Here is a 19428-nt window from a genome sequence, read left to right on the forward strand (position 1 = left end):
TCTTCTGTGGTGTCACTAATTTCAACAATATCTTTCCTGGAAAAAAGTAGACTTATTCTAAAAAGAGAGAGAGAAAGCGAATGTGTGTGTGTGTGTGTGTGTGTGTGTGTGTGTGTGTGTGTGTGTGTGTGTGTGTGTGTGTATGTGAGAGAGAGAGAGAGAGAGAGAGAGAGAGAGAGAGAGAGAGAGAGAGAGAGAGAGAACAAGCTAGCCAAACGGACAGACAGACCAACAGACAGACAGACAGACCAACAGACAGAGAGCTCACCGGTTATCTCAACTGACCTTATCGTCTCTCCTAAGTTTCTGTCGGTCCGGTTCTTAATTGATCCTCAGCTGTAGTCATGGAAGTGGCGCACACCCTTCATCCCAGCAGCGCACAGCGGGACGATGCGCCAAGCCTCTAAACTTCAGCCGCTCCAACACGACTTCTTCTCTGCTTTGATATTTCTTTCTGACAGGTTGGAGTCGAGGCAGTATGCAAAGTTTCATCGGATCGTCTCACCTTTTAGCGGTTCTTCTGCTGCAGCTGATACCTGCGCAGGTAATTCAACCAACACCGCAAATGCCTTACATACAAACGACGCTGTAACTAATTGGATGACACTTTTTATGTGATGCAGTTTATGCAGTTTGATCAATTTGGTTTGAGTAACTGCAATTTGATATTTTTATGACTTGTTTGTGGAATGATTGAATAATGTACTATAAGATTTTTGTGGAATTGTTGGATTGCTGTTGGATTTAATGTGTGGTTGTTTCCACTTTGAAACTTTAACAAGAATCACGTCTCCTGGCAGTTTGCATGCTGTAATTGGATTGAATTGAATTGTAATTGAATTGTCACTTGCTAATGTTGCAGATTCCTTCTCTGCATAGGTCTTTCCTTCTTAAAAGCCACCTGTTTTTTCTTCTTAACTCCGAATGTGACTCCTATTACCACCTCACGTGAAACAGTAGGCTAATAGGAGTCACATTTGGATGGTGTGCTGTTTTTTTTTTTTTTTTGGATGAGAGAGAGAGAACAACATCTGCTCCACTCCAGCCTTGTTACATACTAGCAGCATTTTGACTGGCTGTGCCACTCCATGAAGACATCATCTTCATTTATGGGTTTGGGAACTGGGATGTTTAAAGTGCTGTTTACAGTGGCTGCATAATGGCAATCATTCATGTGCAGAGATATTTACTCAACCAGCCTTAGTAGATGCAGCTGCTGTGTGTTGTGTTGCTTTGATCCAGTTTAAGATATAGAAGTTTACATAGCCACATATCTGGAGTCAAGAGCCTGTACTGAGAGCAGAACTGTGAAAAACTAAACCAGAGCTCGACTACTGATGCATCAATATATCTCTATCATGCTAAGTAAGCTGGAGAAAGCCGTTGCCTGACATTAGAGAGCCGTTGCCTTTCCTGAAGCAAACTGAACGCTGTGGTTTGTCGAGACCATAGAGCTGCTGGGTTCGGTCCCGCGGGTGTGATGCGGCAGTAATGGTCGGCATATCTCTCTCTGGTTTTGCACAGGTGCTTCCTCTTCCTATAAGAGCATCTGACCCAGGAGGGAGAACACACTGAATATACCATACACCATGTACAGTGAAACCACATGGCAGTTCACGTGGGGATACAGGACTGAGTCGTAGTGGAGGGAGGATAAGGCTTGAGTAGGACTTGATCTGAGAAGAAAGTTTGCAATTGGTGAAGTTGGCTATTATCTATTGTGGAATAAAGAACCGTGGTCTGTATGCATAGTGTAGTCCAGTAGGTCTATCTTAGGACAGGAGCACTGGTCCGAGATCAGTTTGTCTCTTTTGTCATCATGAAAATTTGAACAGTTAGGTGATCCTTGCTTGTTAATGCTCATTATCGTTCTTAAACTAAACCCCAAAAAACACTTTTTTCAGCTGAAAACAGAGCCAAAACTCTGCTGTTTATTATAGTTTATTAGCTTATTATAGTGTCTATATGGGCCAATAAAACTATTTATAAATGCTTCTTTAAAAGCTTTAAAGTTTTAAAAAACAAGCAAGATTTCAAGGATTTCATTTCTGAAAAAAACTATTGGTCACAATTTTGGCAAAATTGCTCACCTGTGTTGTGTCCAAATATTGCTCATTACGTCATGTCAGAGGCTTTTTTTCATATGGGTCCAGAAGTCTTGGCAGATTCTATCATTGGATTGGTACATTACATACCCACAAATGCACAAGATGCCTAGTGACATACAGTAGGAAGCTAATTTCTACATCATCAGACATCTCAGACTGCCTCTTGCTCTCAGCTTTAGCTAATTTGATGCTGCAATCAAACATTTTTCAAACAGGCCACCACAAAGTTTCTGCTTCTTTATTCCAGAGAGAATTGTGAGGTTGATGCTAATGAGACTGTATACTGAGCCGCTGTAGTAATCAAACCACCAAGAAACAGTAGCTCCCAGAATGCAATATGTCCTTAAACACAGATTATTGATCAATTTGGCCTTCCCAAATCTTAAGTGTGATAATATGTTGAGAGAAGAGTAAATATAAAGCTGTGAAAGACTGAAAACACGGTCCTACTTCTCAGACTGAGCTTGCCTTGAGAATACATTAAGGCCCCCGACTTGGAGCAGATCCATGTGAATCACATACAGTGAGAAGGATTTCATGTGCGGCTCCACTCGATATCAGTAAGCTGCATGTAATACTTTGATTTATAAGACTCTTCTAAACCAGCCCAGATGAGATTGCAGTAATAAAACACCCAAACCCCACAAAAATATTGTATTGCTCAAGCAGCGGACCAGAAACGTACATGTGACATTTCAATAAAACACAATGAGAAACAGTGAGATAGATAGAGGGAGGGCTAGGGGTTGGGGGGGTGGGGGGAGTGAGACAGCTGAAATGAAAGAGAAGAAGAAAGCCAAGATCAACTTAAGACTTGTATTTCTGGTCATTTTGTTGTTCAATCAGAGAATATCACCATTGTGCATTTTGAGGCTATTGGAACATTTTCCATGGGTTTAAGAAGTTAAAAAACACGTGCTCTCATAGAAAAGAAAAGAAAAGAAAAGAAAAGAAAAGAAAAGAAAAGAAGCACGCTATTCCCATGATTTGGTGACTTGGACAAAGACCTTTTGATATGTGATGGAGTTCCTTATGAAACTGAAATAAAATTAATCCAAGACATTAAGGTTTTTAATGCAAATGTTAAATTCTTGCTGAAGCAAAATCATAGCTGTACGCATTTTTAATCATCTCATTATTAACAACTTGTTTATCTTATTGTTATTTGTTGATGTTTCCATTTCTCCATCTTTAAATTATGTTTCATGCCTGTATGTAACATTGATATGTTCTTGTTTTTCTTTTTTCTTGCTTTTTCAATATACAATAACTAACTAACTAACTAACTAACTAACTAACATCAAGCCACTTCACCATCGCACAGAATTGTTCATATATGTTTTACATCACTTGTTAATTGGCTATCTAGGTCATATACAGTCAAGTCAAGCAATACAGGCTTTTATCTTCATTACAGCTATTCAATGTGCATCTGATTCTACTTGTTGGATGACAGTGCGGTTTAAGGCTCTTAGAGATACTGTTGTACTTGGCGCAACACAAGTACAAGCTCACCTACAGTAAAATACACCAAAATCCCATAAAAAAATATTATTGCCTGCATGTGACATTTATAAAAGACAATGTTCTCATCAATGTTCTCAGAGTGAGACGGATAGAGGGAGGGAGGGATGGGGAAAGAGGATAGAGAGAGGTGAGGAGTGAGAGAGAGAGAGAGAGAGAGAGAGAGAGAGACAGTTGATATTCAAAAGGGGAGGAGAGCCAAGATCAACTTAGCGCTTGTGTTTCTGCTCAATTTGTTGTTCAATCAGAGAATATCGCCATTGTGCATTTTGAGGCTGTTGGAACGATTTCCATGGGAGCCGGGTTTAAGAAGTTACAAAACTGGTGCTCTGATACTGCTCAGCGCTGTCTCTTCATCTTTGTTTATTATGTATCAAATCCCCCTGTGTTATTTCCAAGGCAACAGATATTCTCTGTAGGATCCACAAGGAGCCGCATGCCTCTGCTTAGGTCACGCACATTTCAGTTTGAAATCTCTATACTAGGAAATACAGGGAGAATGATGATTACCTTAAGACTGTGGGAGCTCAGAACTGGCTGCCTGACCTGTGTTCCTGTTTGTTCATGAATTATTAAGATATGTGACATGCATGTAGAGACGTGGATGTTCAGATACCGGCATTGAGTGGCATGTATCGGGGTCCATGCTTGAGCGCTCATGTGATTAAAAATTTCATCAAGGATTGGAATTCTCATTAGTTTTTAGTTATTTTCAGAATTGCTGCCATTCACTGCAGACCTAGTACAGTATTCATTGTGACGGTGTGCTAATTTCCTTTTCTTTATTGCGCTAACATGAATCTATAATCAAAACTGTAATAGATTTCTTATTTTTGAGCCACTGAACTGTGTCACATCAGCAGGTCTTAACTTTACAAGCTTTTTTGGCAGGTGAAACCCCCATGTGGATGGAAAATTCCTGTTATTTCAACATTTTGGAACAGAAAACTGAGCTTCACATGGATCAGAGATTATTGATAATAAGGGGTGGAAAGAGTACTAAAACATCCAAGTAGAAGTAAAATTACCAGTGTAAAAATCTAAATAAAGTAAAGCCATATTACTTTTCTTTGCTGACTGGCTCCACAATTGGCCAATTTCTGATGCTTATGGAGAGCCAACAAAATCTGTAATGGATGTGATTTAAAATGTAGCTCAGTACAATACATAAGTGAAAACATATTTAAGTAAAAGTAAAATTACAGTACACAAGTACACAAACAAGCTATACTCAATTGCAGTAACAGGCAGTAGATGTAATTACTTACTTCCACCCTTGGTGATAATGTATAATGTATGACAGAGTGGAAAACCAACTCTTAATTCCCCAGGGAGACAGAAATAAAGCCACTCTTCATGCTGTTCACTGACACCTTTGAACTGTACTGGGCAGGCAGACCACAAAGCTTTCACACTACAACTTCTGTGCAGTTCAAAAGCCACTGGTGGTGGTATTTCATCTTAAAAGAATAACCAAATATTACGACAGTCGTTTAAGCTTGGCTGGGAATTTTTCTGTGGACCCCAGTTTGATGTCAAGGGTCTCCACATGTGGTCTCGACCCCAAAGTTGGGCAACTATCTTCATTGTGAACTGTGTGTTTCTCAAAATGTGCCTGATCTTACAAGAGCATGAATCTATGGAGACTAAAGGGAAACCACATTGAGAAACCACAAATTCGTCTTGGGAGAGAATCAGTTTCAACACATCTTATTGATGGTCCTCTACATTAGACTCAGAGGCCCTGCATCAACCAGAGTGGTTTGGATTCATCTGACTGCCTGTGTGTGTGTAGGGAATACATTTAGCAATGGCAGCTTTACATACTTTGAAAGTTTTTTGCCTCCTGAGACTCTAAACCTCATTTAAAACAGATTGAGATATCAAATGTTATTGTTTTTTGGGGGGGAGGGTTTTATCTGTCTGCTCATTTTACTGTGTGCATGACTTGCAAACAATGACCTAGTGATATCCTCTTACAAGCATGCTGCTGCATCACTGTTTACACAGGGTCAAGGTCTATGGTCACCATGCCCTCTCTGCCACAAGAGGGCGCTCCGCAGCTGCTTCTCAGTGAACCAGCTTCTGTTGTAACCACTCAAGTCTCAGTAGCTGTGTCAGTTTGCATGTATCAGCATTGGCCACATTGGGCATTAGCTTTGATGTCAGTTCTTTTATCCTATGAAATTGAATGGTTGATCTATTTACATATAAGTTTTTACTTATTTGAGCCATATTTTGCAGATTTCACACCCTGCAGTAGAGGTTCGCTCAAGAGGTAAGGGTCTTCACCTATATACAATAATATAATGATCATTACATATTGATCATATCCCACTGAATAAGCTTTGTGCCTGTTAGAGCCGACTGAATGACATGCGATTCAACCCCTCTTGCTGTAGTAATGCTGTTCCATGAGGTGTGGAGGAGGAGCCTGTGTCGCCCTATGGAGCGATTGGTGGATGTGGAGCAGGAGTACCCTGGAGGAGTGGAGCATATCTTTAGTCCCGCTTGTGTCCCACTTTGGCGATGCTCCGGTTGCTGTGGGGACGAGAACCTGGAGTGCCACCCGACCCTCGAACGCAACACCACTCTGCAGGTGTGGAAGGTGTTTTCCTTCAGGGAGATATGTGTGTTATCAAATGAATAACTGTGGAGGTGTCAAACATTATGCGCTCTGTTTACTGTTTAGTGTTGTCATGTCACCTTTCCTTTGTGTCCCAGCTGTTGAGGATTACTCCCACTGAGAGATCTGGGCGTTATGTGGAACTCACATTTGTGGAGCATCAGGAATGTGAATGCAGGTAAATTACTGGAAGTTAATTGTCCATAAGAGACACCAAATGCAACACGAGCCTCTGCTAGCACAGCTAACAAACTGCGTTTTGCTGTTTTTAGACCCCGACAGGTGCATCTGAATAATGAAAGGTCAGTATCTGTGCATTTTATACATCATTCTTTAATATTATGTCAATATCTTCATTGCACTTTCCTCCTCCTCCCCAGCAGCAGTCAGTCTATCAAGAACAAACTTCGGAGGAGGAAACACAGGAAGAGAGCAAAAGACTGTGGCAAGTAAGAGATGGATTGCACCCATGTGGCACACACACACACACACATACACACACACACACACACACCACACGCGCACACACACACACACACACGGTTTATAATGTTTGGACATTTATGGCTACATTTATCACTGTTCCCGCCACACTGCTAGACTGCCAAGGACAGATGAGATGAAACAATATCACAATATATTGCCTGCTGTGTTGCTCTTCTCTTTGACAAGCCTGTAATCTACTGGCCACTTATGACTGGTTTGTGCATCCGTCCAAGGCTGCTGAGTATTTAGTACCACAAGTTATGCATACAAGGCCACTGATACTTGCAAACAAGGGCTGATACTGCAAAAGTGTAGTTTGAAATTAAAAAAAATATAAGTAACGTGAAAACCAAACAGGAAAAAGAAAAGAAAAAAAGAAAAGAAAAGCTGGTTAGGCCTGATGGAGCTCATGAAGAACATCAAACTGCTTCATCATCATCACAGGATTGTTCATATAGTTTTTATGTCACGCAGCAGTGGCAACTAGGTCATGTACAGTATGCATCCCTTTATCTGCATTTCATCTATCCGTTATGCATCTGATTTGACTCGATCAGGTTCAGGGTGCGTGGCAGAGTGTGGCTAATGGCACTTAGAAATAGGTTATACTTTGCACGACACAAGCACAAGTTCAACTACAAGCAGAGCTTGACTCCAGCCTTAAAATTGAAACTGAGCAGGAGACAAACCCAAAAACTTCTGACCAAATCTACTCTGTACCCAAGGGAAAATAGTTTGTTTTTTTTAGCTAGAACCCAACTAACCCAATGCCCAAGCAATTGAGGAAGAAATTCAGCTCAAAACCGGTAATATCCAGTCAAGTTCTGTTAGATTCAAGGCATCAGTATCCCAGCTGCAGCAGCATTTTGCTACAAAAGTGAAATATGACACAGGCAGAATAATCTGCACAGTGAAGGGAAACAAGGTTACCCTACAGCCTCTGCAGGTCCAGCTCTGTCTGGTCTAATTCACACTGAGGAGAATAGTGTTCATTATGGTGGACAGTGGCATCCTCAGAGTAGATAAACAGGACGCACAAGAAGGAAGCCAAAAAAAAGTAAGACAGAGTAGATTGCTCTGATGGGGTGAAGTGCGTGTCATACCCCACTTCCATATACAAACTTGTGTTTTATATTTGAAAGTACATTCTTTTGACTCACATCCATTCCCTCTGTTATAAACCTAACCTTAAAAATAATGCTTTTATATTGGAGTCTTGAAAACTTGAAAACTGACCTTATTCCCATGGTGGCCATTTTGAACACATTCAGGGTGGGTAACAAGATGCACATCATGCAAGCATTTATCATTTCACAGATTCCCCACTGAAACACATAGTAGAAATGAATGGATCCAGAGGGTTATACGCTCACATTTTAAGGTAATATATTTGGCCTGCTATAGCTAGTAAGCTAGCTAACGTCCTTGTTGTAGTTCACAAGATTGCTAGCTAATTCGATAGCGGTTAGATCTATGAAGTCCTCTCTTATGTGCTGAAGGAAAGCTAGTTTTATATGCCAATCTCTCCTACCAGTTTCCCAGTGTGACGTCAGTTCAAAATGTCTGCCGCTGTGGGAATGAGGCCAGTTTACCACTTAACCACTTTGCCTCTAACAGCAAGTTTGTGATTATGTTCAAAGCTGCCAAATATCAGGACCACCATTTTACAGACGTACCCCAGACCTTTGATAAGGTTTGGTGTTTAGTTTCTCTGAGGGCTCCTCTTACATGCAGGTCAAAAGGGCAGTCTGTCTCACGGATATTCACTTCTCTCTCTCTCTCTCTCTCTCTCTCTCTCTCTCTCTCTCTCTCTCTCTCTCTCTCTCTCTCTCTCTCTCTCTCTCTCAACAAAATCAGATATTAGGATATGGGATGGGTGGAGAGGAAAGTGTAGTGTGTGACCAATAGTGAATTAGTACGATTAAGTATTTACACTATAGAATGAGATGCCTGAAATAAATTATGGGCGTTGGAGGGTCTGCATCCATGTGGCTGAAAAGTGTCTACGGTACTTTACTACAGTACTAGTCACTCAAAGGTCCTCAGTACGACTGTGTGAGGAGTGCAGTCATTGAGACAGTTATCCTTACATTGGTCAGCAGTGATCATTTAATGCCACATGAATGTTTTTATCCTCTTGCTTTCTTCTCTTATTCAGTCTGTGCAAAAAAAACATTTCTGTAGCTCCTTCAGATGAAAATCTGCCAGGACTCTGAGAGATGCCAAATTGCACTTGTAGGTTCCTGGACACACAGTTTTAAAGAACAGCCTGCATCTATTTCACTCATCTAATTTTTTTTTTACACCATTAACAGTATGATTACTTTTGGTCAGAATATTAGCCATATTTTTAAAATAGCATGCCAAACTATCAAGAAAAAGTGAATGATTTTTCACTTGCAGCAGCCTGTGCGGTTTCACCTGGAAGTCTTAACGGGCAAAAAGAGTTGTGCATTGACTCTTACTGATCGCACAGAGTTCAATTTCTGGAGGAAGGTGGACATTTCTATTATTGTTATTAACACTAACCCAGCTATTTTGTATAGTAATACAAAATAGTATAGTAATACTGATTGCGTACTTTCTTATCTTGTATGGAAACATATTTTTTTGCGAAACTATTTTGCTAAACAAAGAAACTACTTATATTGTCCAATTTGATATTTCAAAGTTTTTGTAATTTTCGGATTGGATTACATATTAATCTTGGTTAGGGGGACAAAATGAAAGAATATTGCATTTTCTATCTTGAAAGGGTATGTACATGCCACTGTGAAAAAAATAAAAAAATCACCATAAATTTGTTTTTAGTAGCAGATTTTCAAAAGATTCTCCCTAGACCCCCTTAGCATTTCTGGGTAAATGCCTTTTTAAAGGTATTTTTTATGAAACTTCAGCTTTAACTGTCCACATGTTGCCCTTATAGAGTTTTGCCCCATTCAGAGTGTGTGCACACCACTGAATTTGGTAAATTGAGGTCATGTTGGGGGAGGGGCGCTTGGTGTTTTCCTAGCTTGTGAGTGTGTTGAGCAACCTGAGTCAGGGTTACTTGTGACTTGGCAGTCCGGCTTTGCAGGAACTTACCAACCTGCATGGCATTGTTTGCTCGCTTTTAGTCAATCAATACTCACCTTTGCTGTTTCTTGATTTTCCTTGGCTCCTGCTGTATGTTCCTTAGTAAACCGTGGTTTAGCATTGCTGCACTTCATAAGGCTCTCCTGTGGAAGGCAAACTTCCTCAGATGTGCAGTAGGAGCAGACAGTAGGGGTCAAAATTATCATTGAGGCATCTGAGGGCCTCAAGCTCTGCAGTACTGAGATAGTATTTGAGCTCTTTAACTGCTTTCCAGGTCCACCTTGGTAGTGGTAGAGATAATTAGGGATGAGTTTTGGAACCTTGAAGAGTTTACTGTTTTGGAACCACGTGTACGATTTCATGATCAGTTTTGGCAGGAAGTGGGGAGAAATTACCAGAATGTACCTTTAATGATGGAGACAAAGGAGCCCAGTGTCTTATCCTGAAGTGTGGGACTGTTGATCAGTTGTTTTTATTTAGGGAGCTCATCCTTAAGATAACAGTGGTTAAAATCACCCAAAATACTGCAGAGTTGGAATGTCTGGTTTCCAATTTTGTTATCTTCCCTGCTAGTAGGCACACAAGACTGAGGCCAATAAGGTCACTGTCCATGACATGACTTTCCAAGTGGTGTCTCAAGACCAAGACCAGACTCAAGCTCTACAACCCTTCTTTAATGTCTTTAATCTGTTTGTCCGGTTGTCTTTTTCAGGTGCCAGCGCCCTCACAGCTAGGTTGATCTTCACTGATTCAAACGTCTGTCAAAAGCTGAATATGGAGGAGTGACGCAGCTTTGGAATGGTCAACAACACAAGCTCTCTGTATTCATCAGATATCGGACTAATAATCTTTTTCATCAATCCAAGCGTCTTTTCACCGGTCCACTATGGAGAAGCAGCAGTGTGTTGGGATGGTCATGAACAGTCATCTGGTGCATCCGTCAGATATCAGACTCCACCTGCTTGTCCTTGACATTCTTTATCTGTTAATATCATTAGGGCAATAAATAACCATAATGTCCAAACTCAGAAATTAGTTTTGATTATTAAAATCTAGCTGCTCTTTTATGAGGTTTTAAAGATAGACACAGGATACAACAGTAGAAAGGGATAACTAGCTGCTCTTAATGAGTTCGGGGGAAATTAACAGGGGATGCTTATCAGTTGCCAAGGGAAAGGGATTAGGGCCTCCATCCATCCATCCTGAGGTACTGCTGATCAACTGTCAGGACAATGGCAAAATTCAGAGAGAGGCCAGATACCTTGACCATGACTACATGTCCGCTATGACTCCTTTACAAAGTGACTCATTTTGTTTGGAAGTTGTCACAAAAGGCCTACCATTTCTTCCCTGGTGCGCAGCTAAAACAGGATGGACACTCTATGATTTTGTTTTCGTAAAGTGTTATTTATCAGCTCTCTCTTTCGATGAACAGCTGTATTGAATCTGCTCTTCCTAATTATGGGATACTAGTACAAGTTCATGTAATAAAATGTACTCCAAATACAAGGTGCCTCTGTGCTATCTACATTTGCATTGGTATACCATTTGGGTTGGTAACATGTGAGGACACTGTGGACGCTTTATCTGGGAATGCACTGTAGTAAGCACATTGTTGGCAAAGCACAAGGGGTTAGTGTTTGCCATCATCAATTTGTATTATTTTCAAAGCCCTGTAGTCACACTCAACAACAAAACCGTACAGTCAGATAAGGAATTACTATAATTGCTGCTCTCACTGCTAAGTAGTGTTTTTGCTTCTTTCCCTCTGTGTGCGCTAGTATTTAACTTGCTCTAGGAAAAACATGCACCTCATCTTCCTTTATATTTCAGGCATTGGAATCAGATAGCAGAAATTGTCCAAAGCGATGCAGTTAGGAGCAGCACCCCATGCACGTGAGGACGTTTTGTTCTGAGAGGGAGTGTTTTGTTTACTACTGAACATTCAGAGGACTTGCGGCCAACCTGAGGTTAGCTCTACACCAACTACGCTATTATGTAATCCAGCAGAACATTGCGATCTAGCGTCACTGGATTCCCCGACGGTACATTTCAAATGCCTGCACTGTACAACTCCTAACGTTAGGGAAGTGAACACAGTGTCCTCAAGTTGCCACACATTCTGTAGCGGTCACGTTTTTTGGCTTAGTGCCAGCTCGCCAGCCAATGACAATCCAGGAAATCTTGGAAGTGGGCGGGCGTAACAACCTAAAGAATGTGACGTGTCCACTACTCCGCACAAGTCGACGCCCCTAACTTCCAAATATGGGAGAGTAGCACTACAACGAATACCCTGTCTCGTGTATCTCCCCCTGCGTTTTTCAGCACCCGTGAGCACGGATGGTGTCCGAGAACAAATTCCACAACCGACGACACTTTCCCTGCAACGCTCGCAGAGAAAATCAAACTGCAACGGACACATCGCTGCATCGCGCTCCGCATGTGACTGAGCCAACGGGGGAGGAGCGGTCGGTCTCGGTCTCGTGTACAGTACCGTGGAACACCGAGTTCTAGTCAACGGTAGCTTCCTAGCGAGACAACAACGGCTGCACACCGAAAAACCATACGCCGAGACAGACACTTTGACCGGCGGCGAGCTCGTCTCTCTCGGGCTTGAGGACCAGCATCGTTGGAGCTGTTCCAAGGACGTGGTATGTACTTTCTTTTGTTTCTGTTAACCGTTTTGTGATGTTTTTATGCGATTAGAGCAAGTCGCACTTTGGCGATTTATCGGTGCCTAGCTACAATGTCCTAGGTAACCAGGCTGAAACAGATGGAGGCTGCCTGTAATTCGTGCCGTAATGTCAGTTAATGCCAGTTTGTTAGTGTGTTAGTTACGTTAGCTAACGTTAAATTGTGCTTTCATCTTGTTTGCTAGTGTTCAGTTGCTCTTATCCAGGGCATCACATCGCTGGTGTTCACTCCTCGTGTTTATACCTTTCCTTGCCATGTAAATATAGATGTAGGTGGGCTGCACATGCCATCTAATAACAAATCAGTGTCGTATAAATCAGTACAACTCCCCATTTTATCAGCGACACAAAAAGGGGAGCTACTCAATAGTTGTTTGATTCCCAGATTCAACCTCTCGGAGATGCTGATGTAGATGTGGGAGTTTGAGCCAAGGATATTACTACAACAGGAAACAAGATGAGCACCAAGAGGAAGGCAGAGAATCACTCCAGGGCCACAAACAAACTGTGCACCATGAAGTCTGGGCACTCCAGAGCAGATTCGGAGAGAGACTCTGGATTCTCAGGTTCGAGTTCATTCTTGCCACAGTCTTTCATGCCGTAATTATACAGTAGCACATAATGCAACCTCAGTTTCTTACCCATCTCCCTGTCCTGTAGATGCAAGCTCGGAGCACACGAGCATGATGGACACTACAGACTCAGAGGATTCCCCCCGCTCTGTGGTGCGGCAAGGGTCGCAGCGCTCCGGCTCCGGGTCCCAGCCCTCTCAGCTGGCTGTGGTGGGAGGCTCCTACTCCAGCCTCTCCCCCATGATCATCATGAACAACGTCCTCCTCAAGCAGGTACATGGCTGTTTAATCCCCTCCCTGCTCCTGCTCAGAGGTCCAAACCTCAGTCTTCAGGCAACAGTTTGCAGATCACAACAGGGAAGTGGCAGTCCAGTTTTACTGCGCCTGAGTTTAACTGGAATGTTGTCTTCAGTTGCCTGGAATGTGACACACTCTAAAAAAGGACTGGCCAGTGTCAAGACTAACTGCTCACCAGCAGAATAGAAGAAAGAAATCTATTCATATCTGCTACTTTAGATGTCATGATTATTTGTGTGGTTAGTACCATGACCATGTTCAACTAGCATATAGCCAGGAGATATAAGCATCCAGGGTCTTTAAATAAATGATAGGACAAAGAAAAATAATAAAGATAATAGTTATGCTTTTCTAGTGGTTTATTCAGTGGTTTATTGAGCAAAGTTTTGGGCACAACCAGGCTTTATTAGGCATGCATACCTGACATACACACGTGTGTTGGACAAAGACCAGTTCTGTTGGAACATTGCTGAATAAACCACAGTGATGCCAGTCTAGTCTGTGGATATCTTTTTCATTTTTATTGGTAAGAGGAATTAACTATTTATTTTCCGTCATGGCTTATTAATACAATACTGCTTTACCTCCTGTGACTTGTATAAATTGTGTAACTTATGTGTCACAAGCTAGAAGATATTTTGTCTATTTCTTTCTATTTAGCGTAAGTGCTAGTTAGTTAATATAGAACAGCTGATTTTGTTACTATACAGCCATAGCAAAGCAGCATGATTTTGGTTTGTGGGTAGGTTGATGTGTTCTCTTATTGTGTATGTCAGGAGTGTTCGAGCTCCGTACTTCTACCATTTTGTAGTTGTTTTTTGTGGCTCAAATGTTTGACCAAGCACACCCATCCCCCACCATGATCACATATCCATTGTAAGCAATGAGAAAGAGACACGTAAAGTGTGAAAGGGGGAAAATGCTTGTGATGGACCCGCCTGCTTAATCCCTGTATTTTGACTGTATTTCCCTTACAGCCTGGAGACAACCCCCCTGCTCTGAAGCCCTGGGGGTTTAGTCCCGCTGTAGAGGTGGTTCAGCCAGTTGTCCAGCAGCCTCAGGTGGTTTTCCTGCAGCCTGTGGTCTCTCGCAGAGCTTCCTCTGCCTCCAAAGAGGCCTCCTCAAGACACAGACGGCCCAAGAAGTATCTTCCCATCCTGAAGTCCTACCCCAAGATTGCCCCACACCCTGGAGACAGCTCTAGTTCCTCAGGGAGAGGGACTGCTTCCTCTTCTTCTTCCTCCTCTTCCTCCACATCTTCCTCTTCATATTCCTCATCCTTTTCCACAGGGTCAGAGAGAGGCAGTAGTTTGGCCTCCAGCCACCGGGAACGCCATCAAAGAGACAAGAGAAAGAGAAATCTGTCTGGTGGCTCCAGTAACTCTGGGTCGACCACGTCGAGTCTTCCTGCTCCTCCCAGCTCCATGTCCCCTCTGCTTCAGCACCGGCTCACTCTCCCCTCAACAGAAACCAGTGCCAGCAGCAGTCCTGCCAGGGAGAGGCCGTTACCAGCTGTCAGCCAGTCAGAGTTAACCCCCTCCCCGTCCCTCACGCCCTCCAACCACACCAATTGCACCAAGAACCAGACACTCCCTGTCCCGCTGCCCCAGGTTGCCACCCAAGAGAGCAGCAGCCAAGATGAATATAACTACATAGACGGCGATTCTGATACAAAGAGGAAGCGGTTCTGCAACACTTACAACATCCTGAGCCAATCTGGTCTCCTGGACATCACACTCCGAACCAAGGAGCTTCTGAGGCAGAACCGGCGCACCCAGACTGAACTGGACCGGCTGAAGGAGCACACCGACCTGTTCCTCCAGGCCCTGCAGAGCGGTGACAGCAGCATCTATGCCAAGTTGCAGACCAGCCTTCAGGAGGAGGACAGGGAAAAAGAGAAAGAGAGGGGCGCCCAGAGCATCTTAAAGGCAGATTAGACCTAGACTAAGGCTAGACAGTAATCCTTTAGACTGAGATGGGGAAAGGAAGGGAAGGGAAGGATGGGGGGTTGGAGCACACAGAGACAGCTGGACCGGAAGTAATGTGCTCCACAATACACCGCCTCCAGTCTCTCACACACAGACAGCGTGCTGTGGCCTACATTCTGGCTGCCGTCTGCCTTAGCCCAAACCAGGCCAGAGCCACAGCTCAATTTTTTTGTCATACCCAGCCTGGCTAGATCTCTTCCACTGAAACTGCCTCTCTGCTGCACAGACATCTTTTACTGAGTGGCAGACACTCAGACTTAACGTTTATATCATCGATTCAACCCAGCAGCCCCAACAGATTTTTAAAGATAAGGGATGAAGATTCAAATCTGCAAGACTGGATATTTTCACCCTGACAATGCATGACGCAATATGGTTATTTGCATCTAAAATTGAAACCTTCAGCTGGTGCTCATGACAACAGAATTTCTGATCTCAGTACATAAACTGAAGTAGGCTGATGTTTCTTTTGATCTGTAACTCTTGCATCATTCATGGTAGCTCTCCGCTCTGGTCCATTGATACTGAGGTGTTGCCTAGCTAATGTCCATTTAACTGTTGATGTAGATTGTGACAAGCAGTCTTTCAAAAGGAAAATAGAATGACAAGGTATGTTTAACTTCAAAGTGACTGTGCTGCAGTCAGCCATTGTATATCTATGATTATCAGGCTTAAGAGAGTGTTTTCATTTCACACTGAATGTGTTCAGGGCCTCTTGCTTATCGGCGTCTTTAAACAGAAGAACATATGCCTAAAGTGTCTTTTGAGTTTCTGCTGTATTTTGAAACTTTTCATATGTATGATGTGGCACTCGTTGACACCTTCACGCTTAGCATTCCCATCATGTTGATGGCAGCTGTAACACTTTGGAAATTGACTGGGAGTATAGCTCAGTCCATTCAGGCGCTTCCCAGGCAGGTAACATTCAAGTGTGGAGTGTGCTTCCATAGCTCATAACAATCAATATTTATTAATGGCTTGATGTATGTGTTGTAGCTTTTGTTGTTTGTGGGTTTTTTTTTTTTATATCTAGGGATATAATTTAATGAGTCAATATTGCCTAACTTAAGTGCACACTTGTTTCTGTTTTCATCTTCTGTTTGGAATTATAAATTGCATGCAGCTTATGGAGTTTTCTGAAAGAAACTTGAAGAAATTGAATTCAGATGAAGATACAACCATCAGAACAGTTCCATTTGTGAAGAACAGTAGTGATGTGTCAACTTAGGGGCTCATTAGTTAAACTAGACAGCAATTCAGCTTTTCATCCAAGCATTTTATATCCAGATCTTAGTTTTATTCAGCAAACAAAAAGTAACAATGAAGTCCAAAGTTATAAATGTTTGGGCCAAGACACATTCATGTGTAATTTTCTGTGTGTGTGTGTGATTATGGCCTTAATATCCAAACCTGATGTATGTTGTATGTATGTGTTTGCACTAAAATATTCTCAGAGTAGCTCTGAAGCGATTTCTGAGCAGTACTTTAAGGCAGCTATGGCGGCTCATTTGAAACACAAACTGCAAAGGTCTTTTTGTTAACAATTTACTTGAAGTGCATTGTGAGGCATCATAAGCACATTAAAAGTGTATATGTACTATTCATTACATTATAATCATGTATAAGATTTACATGAATTACAATGTATTATGTATTATGACATTGTCATATGAGATTTTCTTACTTGGAATATTTTCCTCTGCATTCAACCCCTATTTTTTGCATATTCTGTGTGTATGTAATTATAGTGTAATATATTGTGATGATTACAGTGCACTCAATGTGCTTATGATATGAGGAACGCCTCAAGTAAGGGATGATTTATATTCTACTTTTGCAGTCTTTAGCCATGTGCATCTGAATATAAATAGATCCTTGTTTACTATACAAAGCAAAGGTTTGAAATGCCACAAGACAGGTTTTGAAAACAAATTTGGGAATGTGTGCACAAGGTAAACACGATGATGTGACTGTTAATGAGGCTATGATATGTGTACTCTGTCACTGTAATAGACCCAGTAATATCTTTATATGCCATGTGTGCTTAATCAAGGCCTTATTGAGACACCTTGTGTTTTGTGGTGATCAAGCTTTCTCCTCTACAGTACGACTCATAAGCAAGGACAAAATGTCAGCAGCAAGACCACAGGCAGCATTTTTTGTCTTCTGCCCTGGCCTACAAAAAAGCAATGGCAGTGTGTTTGTGCCTCAGTTTTTATAGCTATCATCTATCCTTTAGAGTCGGGACCCCACCAATATGATTTCTTTTTTGGTCCAATGCTGATACCTGGGGAAGAAAATTAACATCCAAAAACATATATATATTTGTGGTATAATTGTTACAGAATACATCATTAATAAGCCTTTAGACCAAGTCCTCAACAAGAAACCTAAGACATATTTTGGGAATTATGTTCAAATTTTGTGGTACCAATCTTACTGGTGCACTACCAGTGGAATAAATGATGGCTCTGATATATTGGAAAAGTCGGATCTATTATCATTATCTGATAATAGCAGCACACCAATATATTGATCAGGCCCATCTTAACAGTCAAGAGCTTTCCTTGTCTGCTGCCATTGGCTAAAACCATAGCACATTTATTTTGACAGTAGCTGCAATCAACTCACTGTAACCTAAAATAAGGCTTTGTTTACATGGATCCACATCGTTATAGTTGACAGTCTTCCTTTTATCTTATCCATATAAATTCGAGTTACTATTTATTGATTTTTTTTATTGCTGAAGAGTTCAGCAACTGAACTGTATTTAACCGTAGCCTCTGTTGCAACTAGAGTACATATTTCTTGCTGGGCTGTAACTGTAGTTGTGATATGATCATGTTATGTGACCACTACTTTCTGTTCAGTAATTACTGTAATTCAGAGCAACAACTTAATTGGATCAGAGGAAAGGCATTTTAAGGTGTGAACTATGTACATTGTTATTCATTGTTTAATACCTATGAAAGGCTAAACCTGCTTGTTACCATAGCTTTCAGTGACACAGGTGAATATGTACTGCCTTTGCTTGTAGGACAATGGTAATCTTATGGCACACTGGAGTCGCTTATCTAAATGTTGGCAGCTTTGTGTTTTTTTTCAGTGTATTTCAGTCTGCCTTCTTTCATTTCAAAGATGTCGAAATGTGAGGATTGTGATTCTTTTTTATTATCAGTGTTTCAATAGTGCACCAGCAGTAGCAGTGGACAAAATGATCATTAGCCCAAACATGATTGTTTTTTTTTTATAATAATATTAATTCTAAAACTAGTGGAATCAGTCTTTTCTATTCTAAAACTATGTAGGCTGGTAAAATATTATGGTAGCTGTTCAAATTCTCATTCTACTGGCAGATTTACAAAGATACAAAGATGTTTGTTTCATGTGCTGACGGCAAACCTCTGAGAAGATGGACTTATGAATAATGGGACACTTCAGCTACCAATCAAAGATCATTAAAGGAAGATGAAGACTGGAGGGTTTGGTGTAAGGTGCTCTAAGGCACTCTTTGTACATTTCTAGTGAGAGAGTCATTGCTTGTATAATAAATGTCATTCCAAAGAACCTGTCTGTGTGGTTGGATGTTATTATTACACACCTCAGTTTTACAGTAAGATGTTAATTAATGGCACCATTTCTATGGTTGTTTAAAGTCAGTTCATTCAAGTCAACATTTTTAGCCCACATGGGGGCCGGAAAGCATTCAATTCTGCATAGAGAAGATAACTATAAACACTAAAATGTTTCTGTCTTCTTTTTTCAGGCTTTTATTGACAATTAATATACAGCAATCATTAATCAAGTTCAATGTAAACAGTTTTTATCCCACTCAGCCTAGTCAAGCAACTAACTCAGTAAATAAAAAATAAGTTAAATCATAAATAACAAGTAGACAAATCACCCAATGTTACACTATGTAAAATATATCTGGGCTGCAAACATTTAAAGAGAACTGTCCACTGTAGTTAACAGTGTTTCACCACTAGATGGAACTGATGACACAGCTATATGTACCGGTATACTAAACGCGGAAGTGGTTCAAACATTGTTCCATCA

General features: G+C 41.4%; 2 protein-coding genes across 3 annotated transcripts; both read left to right on the plus strand.

Annotated features, from left to right (window-relative positions):
* The first annotated feature begins 361 nt into the window (after positions 1–361).
* pgfa (placental growth factor a) lies at positions 362–11292 on the plus strand. 2 transcript variants are annotated; one of them, XM_071912465.2, is made up of 7 exons: positions 362–544; positions 5877–5910; positions 6035–6231; positions 6357–6436; positions 6531–6560; positions 6642–6707; positions 10532–11292. In XM_071912465.2, exons 1-7 carry the CDS (start codon positions 479–481, stop codon positions 10551–10553), a joined length of 495 nt encoding a protein of 164 aa, XP_071768566.1. In that variant the 5' UTR covers positions 362–478; the 3' UTR covers positions 10554–11292. The 2 variants fall into 2 exon arrangements, with proteins under 2 accessions (XP_071768566.1, XP_071768567.1); XM_071912466.2 differs by having other exon boundaries at positions 6645–6707.
* An 866-nt stretch (positions 11293–12158) lies between these two features.
* Positions 12159–18936, plus strand: cipcb (CLOCK-interacting pacemaker b). Its single transcript, XM_071912461.2, has 4 exons — positions 12159–12470; positions 12898–13078; positions 13173–13357; positions 14359–18936. Exons 2-4 carry the CDS (start codon positions 12970–12972, stop codon positions 15316–15318), a joined length of 1254 nt encoding a protein of 417 aa, XP_071768562.2. The 5' UTR covers positions 12159–12470; positions 12898–12969; the 3' UTR covers positions 15319–18936.
* The last annotated feature ends 492 nt before the right edge of the window (positions 18937–19428 follow it).

Source organism: Centroberyx gerrardi, chromosome 18 (assembly GCF_048128805.1).
Source record: "Centroberyx gerrardi isolate f3 chromosome 18, fCenGer3.hap1.cur.20231027, whole genome shotgun sequence".
NCBI lineage: Eukaryota > Metazoa > Chordata > Actinopteri > Beryciformes > Berycidae > Centroberyx > Centroberyx gerrardi.

Excerpts from the sequence above, each read along its gene's own strand:
- pgfa (XM_071912465.2), top strand. The coding sequence starts at position 479 with ATGCAAAGTTTCATCGGATCGTCTCACCTTTTAGCGGTTCTTCTGCTG. Across the intron at positions 6,437-6,530 it reads CATCAGGAATGTGAATGCAG|ACCCCGACAGGTGCATCTGA; the intron begins GTAAATTACTGG and ends TGCTGTTTTTAG. Across the intron at positions 6,561-6,641 it reads GTGCATCTGAATAATGAAAG|CAGTCAGTCTATCAAGAACA; the intron begins GTCAGTATCTGT and ends CCTCCCCAGCAG.
- cipcb (XM_071912461.2), top strand. The coding sequence starts at position 12,970 with ATGAGCACCAAGAGGAAGGCAGAGAATCACTCCAGGGCCACAAACAAA. Across the intron at positions 13,079-13,172 it reads GAGAGACTCTGGATTCTCAG|ATGCAAGCTCGGAGCACACG; the intron begins GTTCGAGTTCAT and ends CCTGTCCTGTAG. Across the intron at positions 13,358-14,358 it reads ACAACGTCCTCCTCAAGCAG|CCTGGAGACAACCCCCCTGC; the intron begins GTACATGGCTGT and ends TTTCCCTTACAG.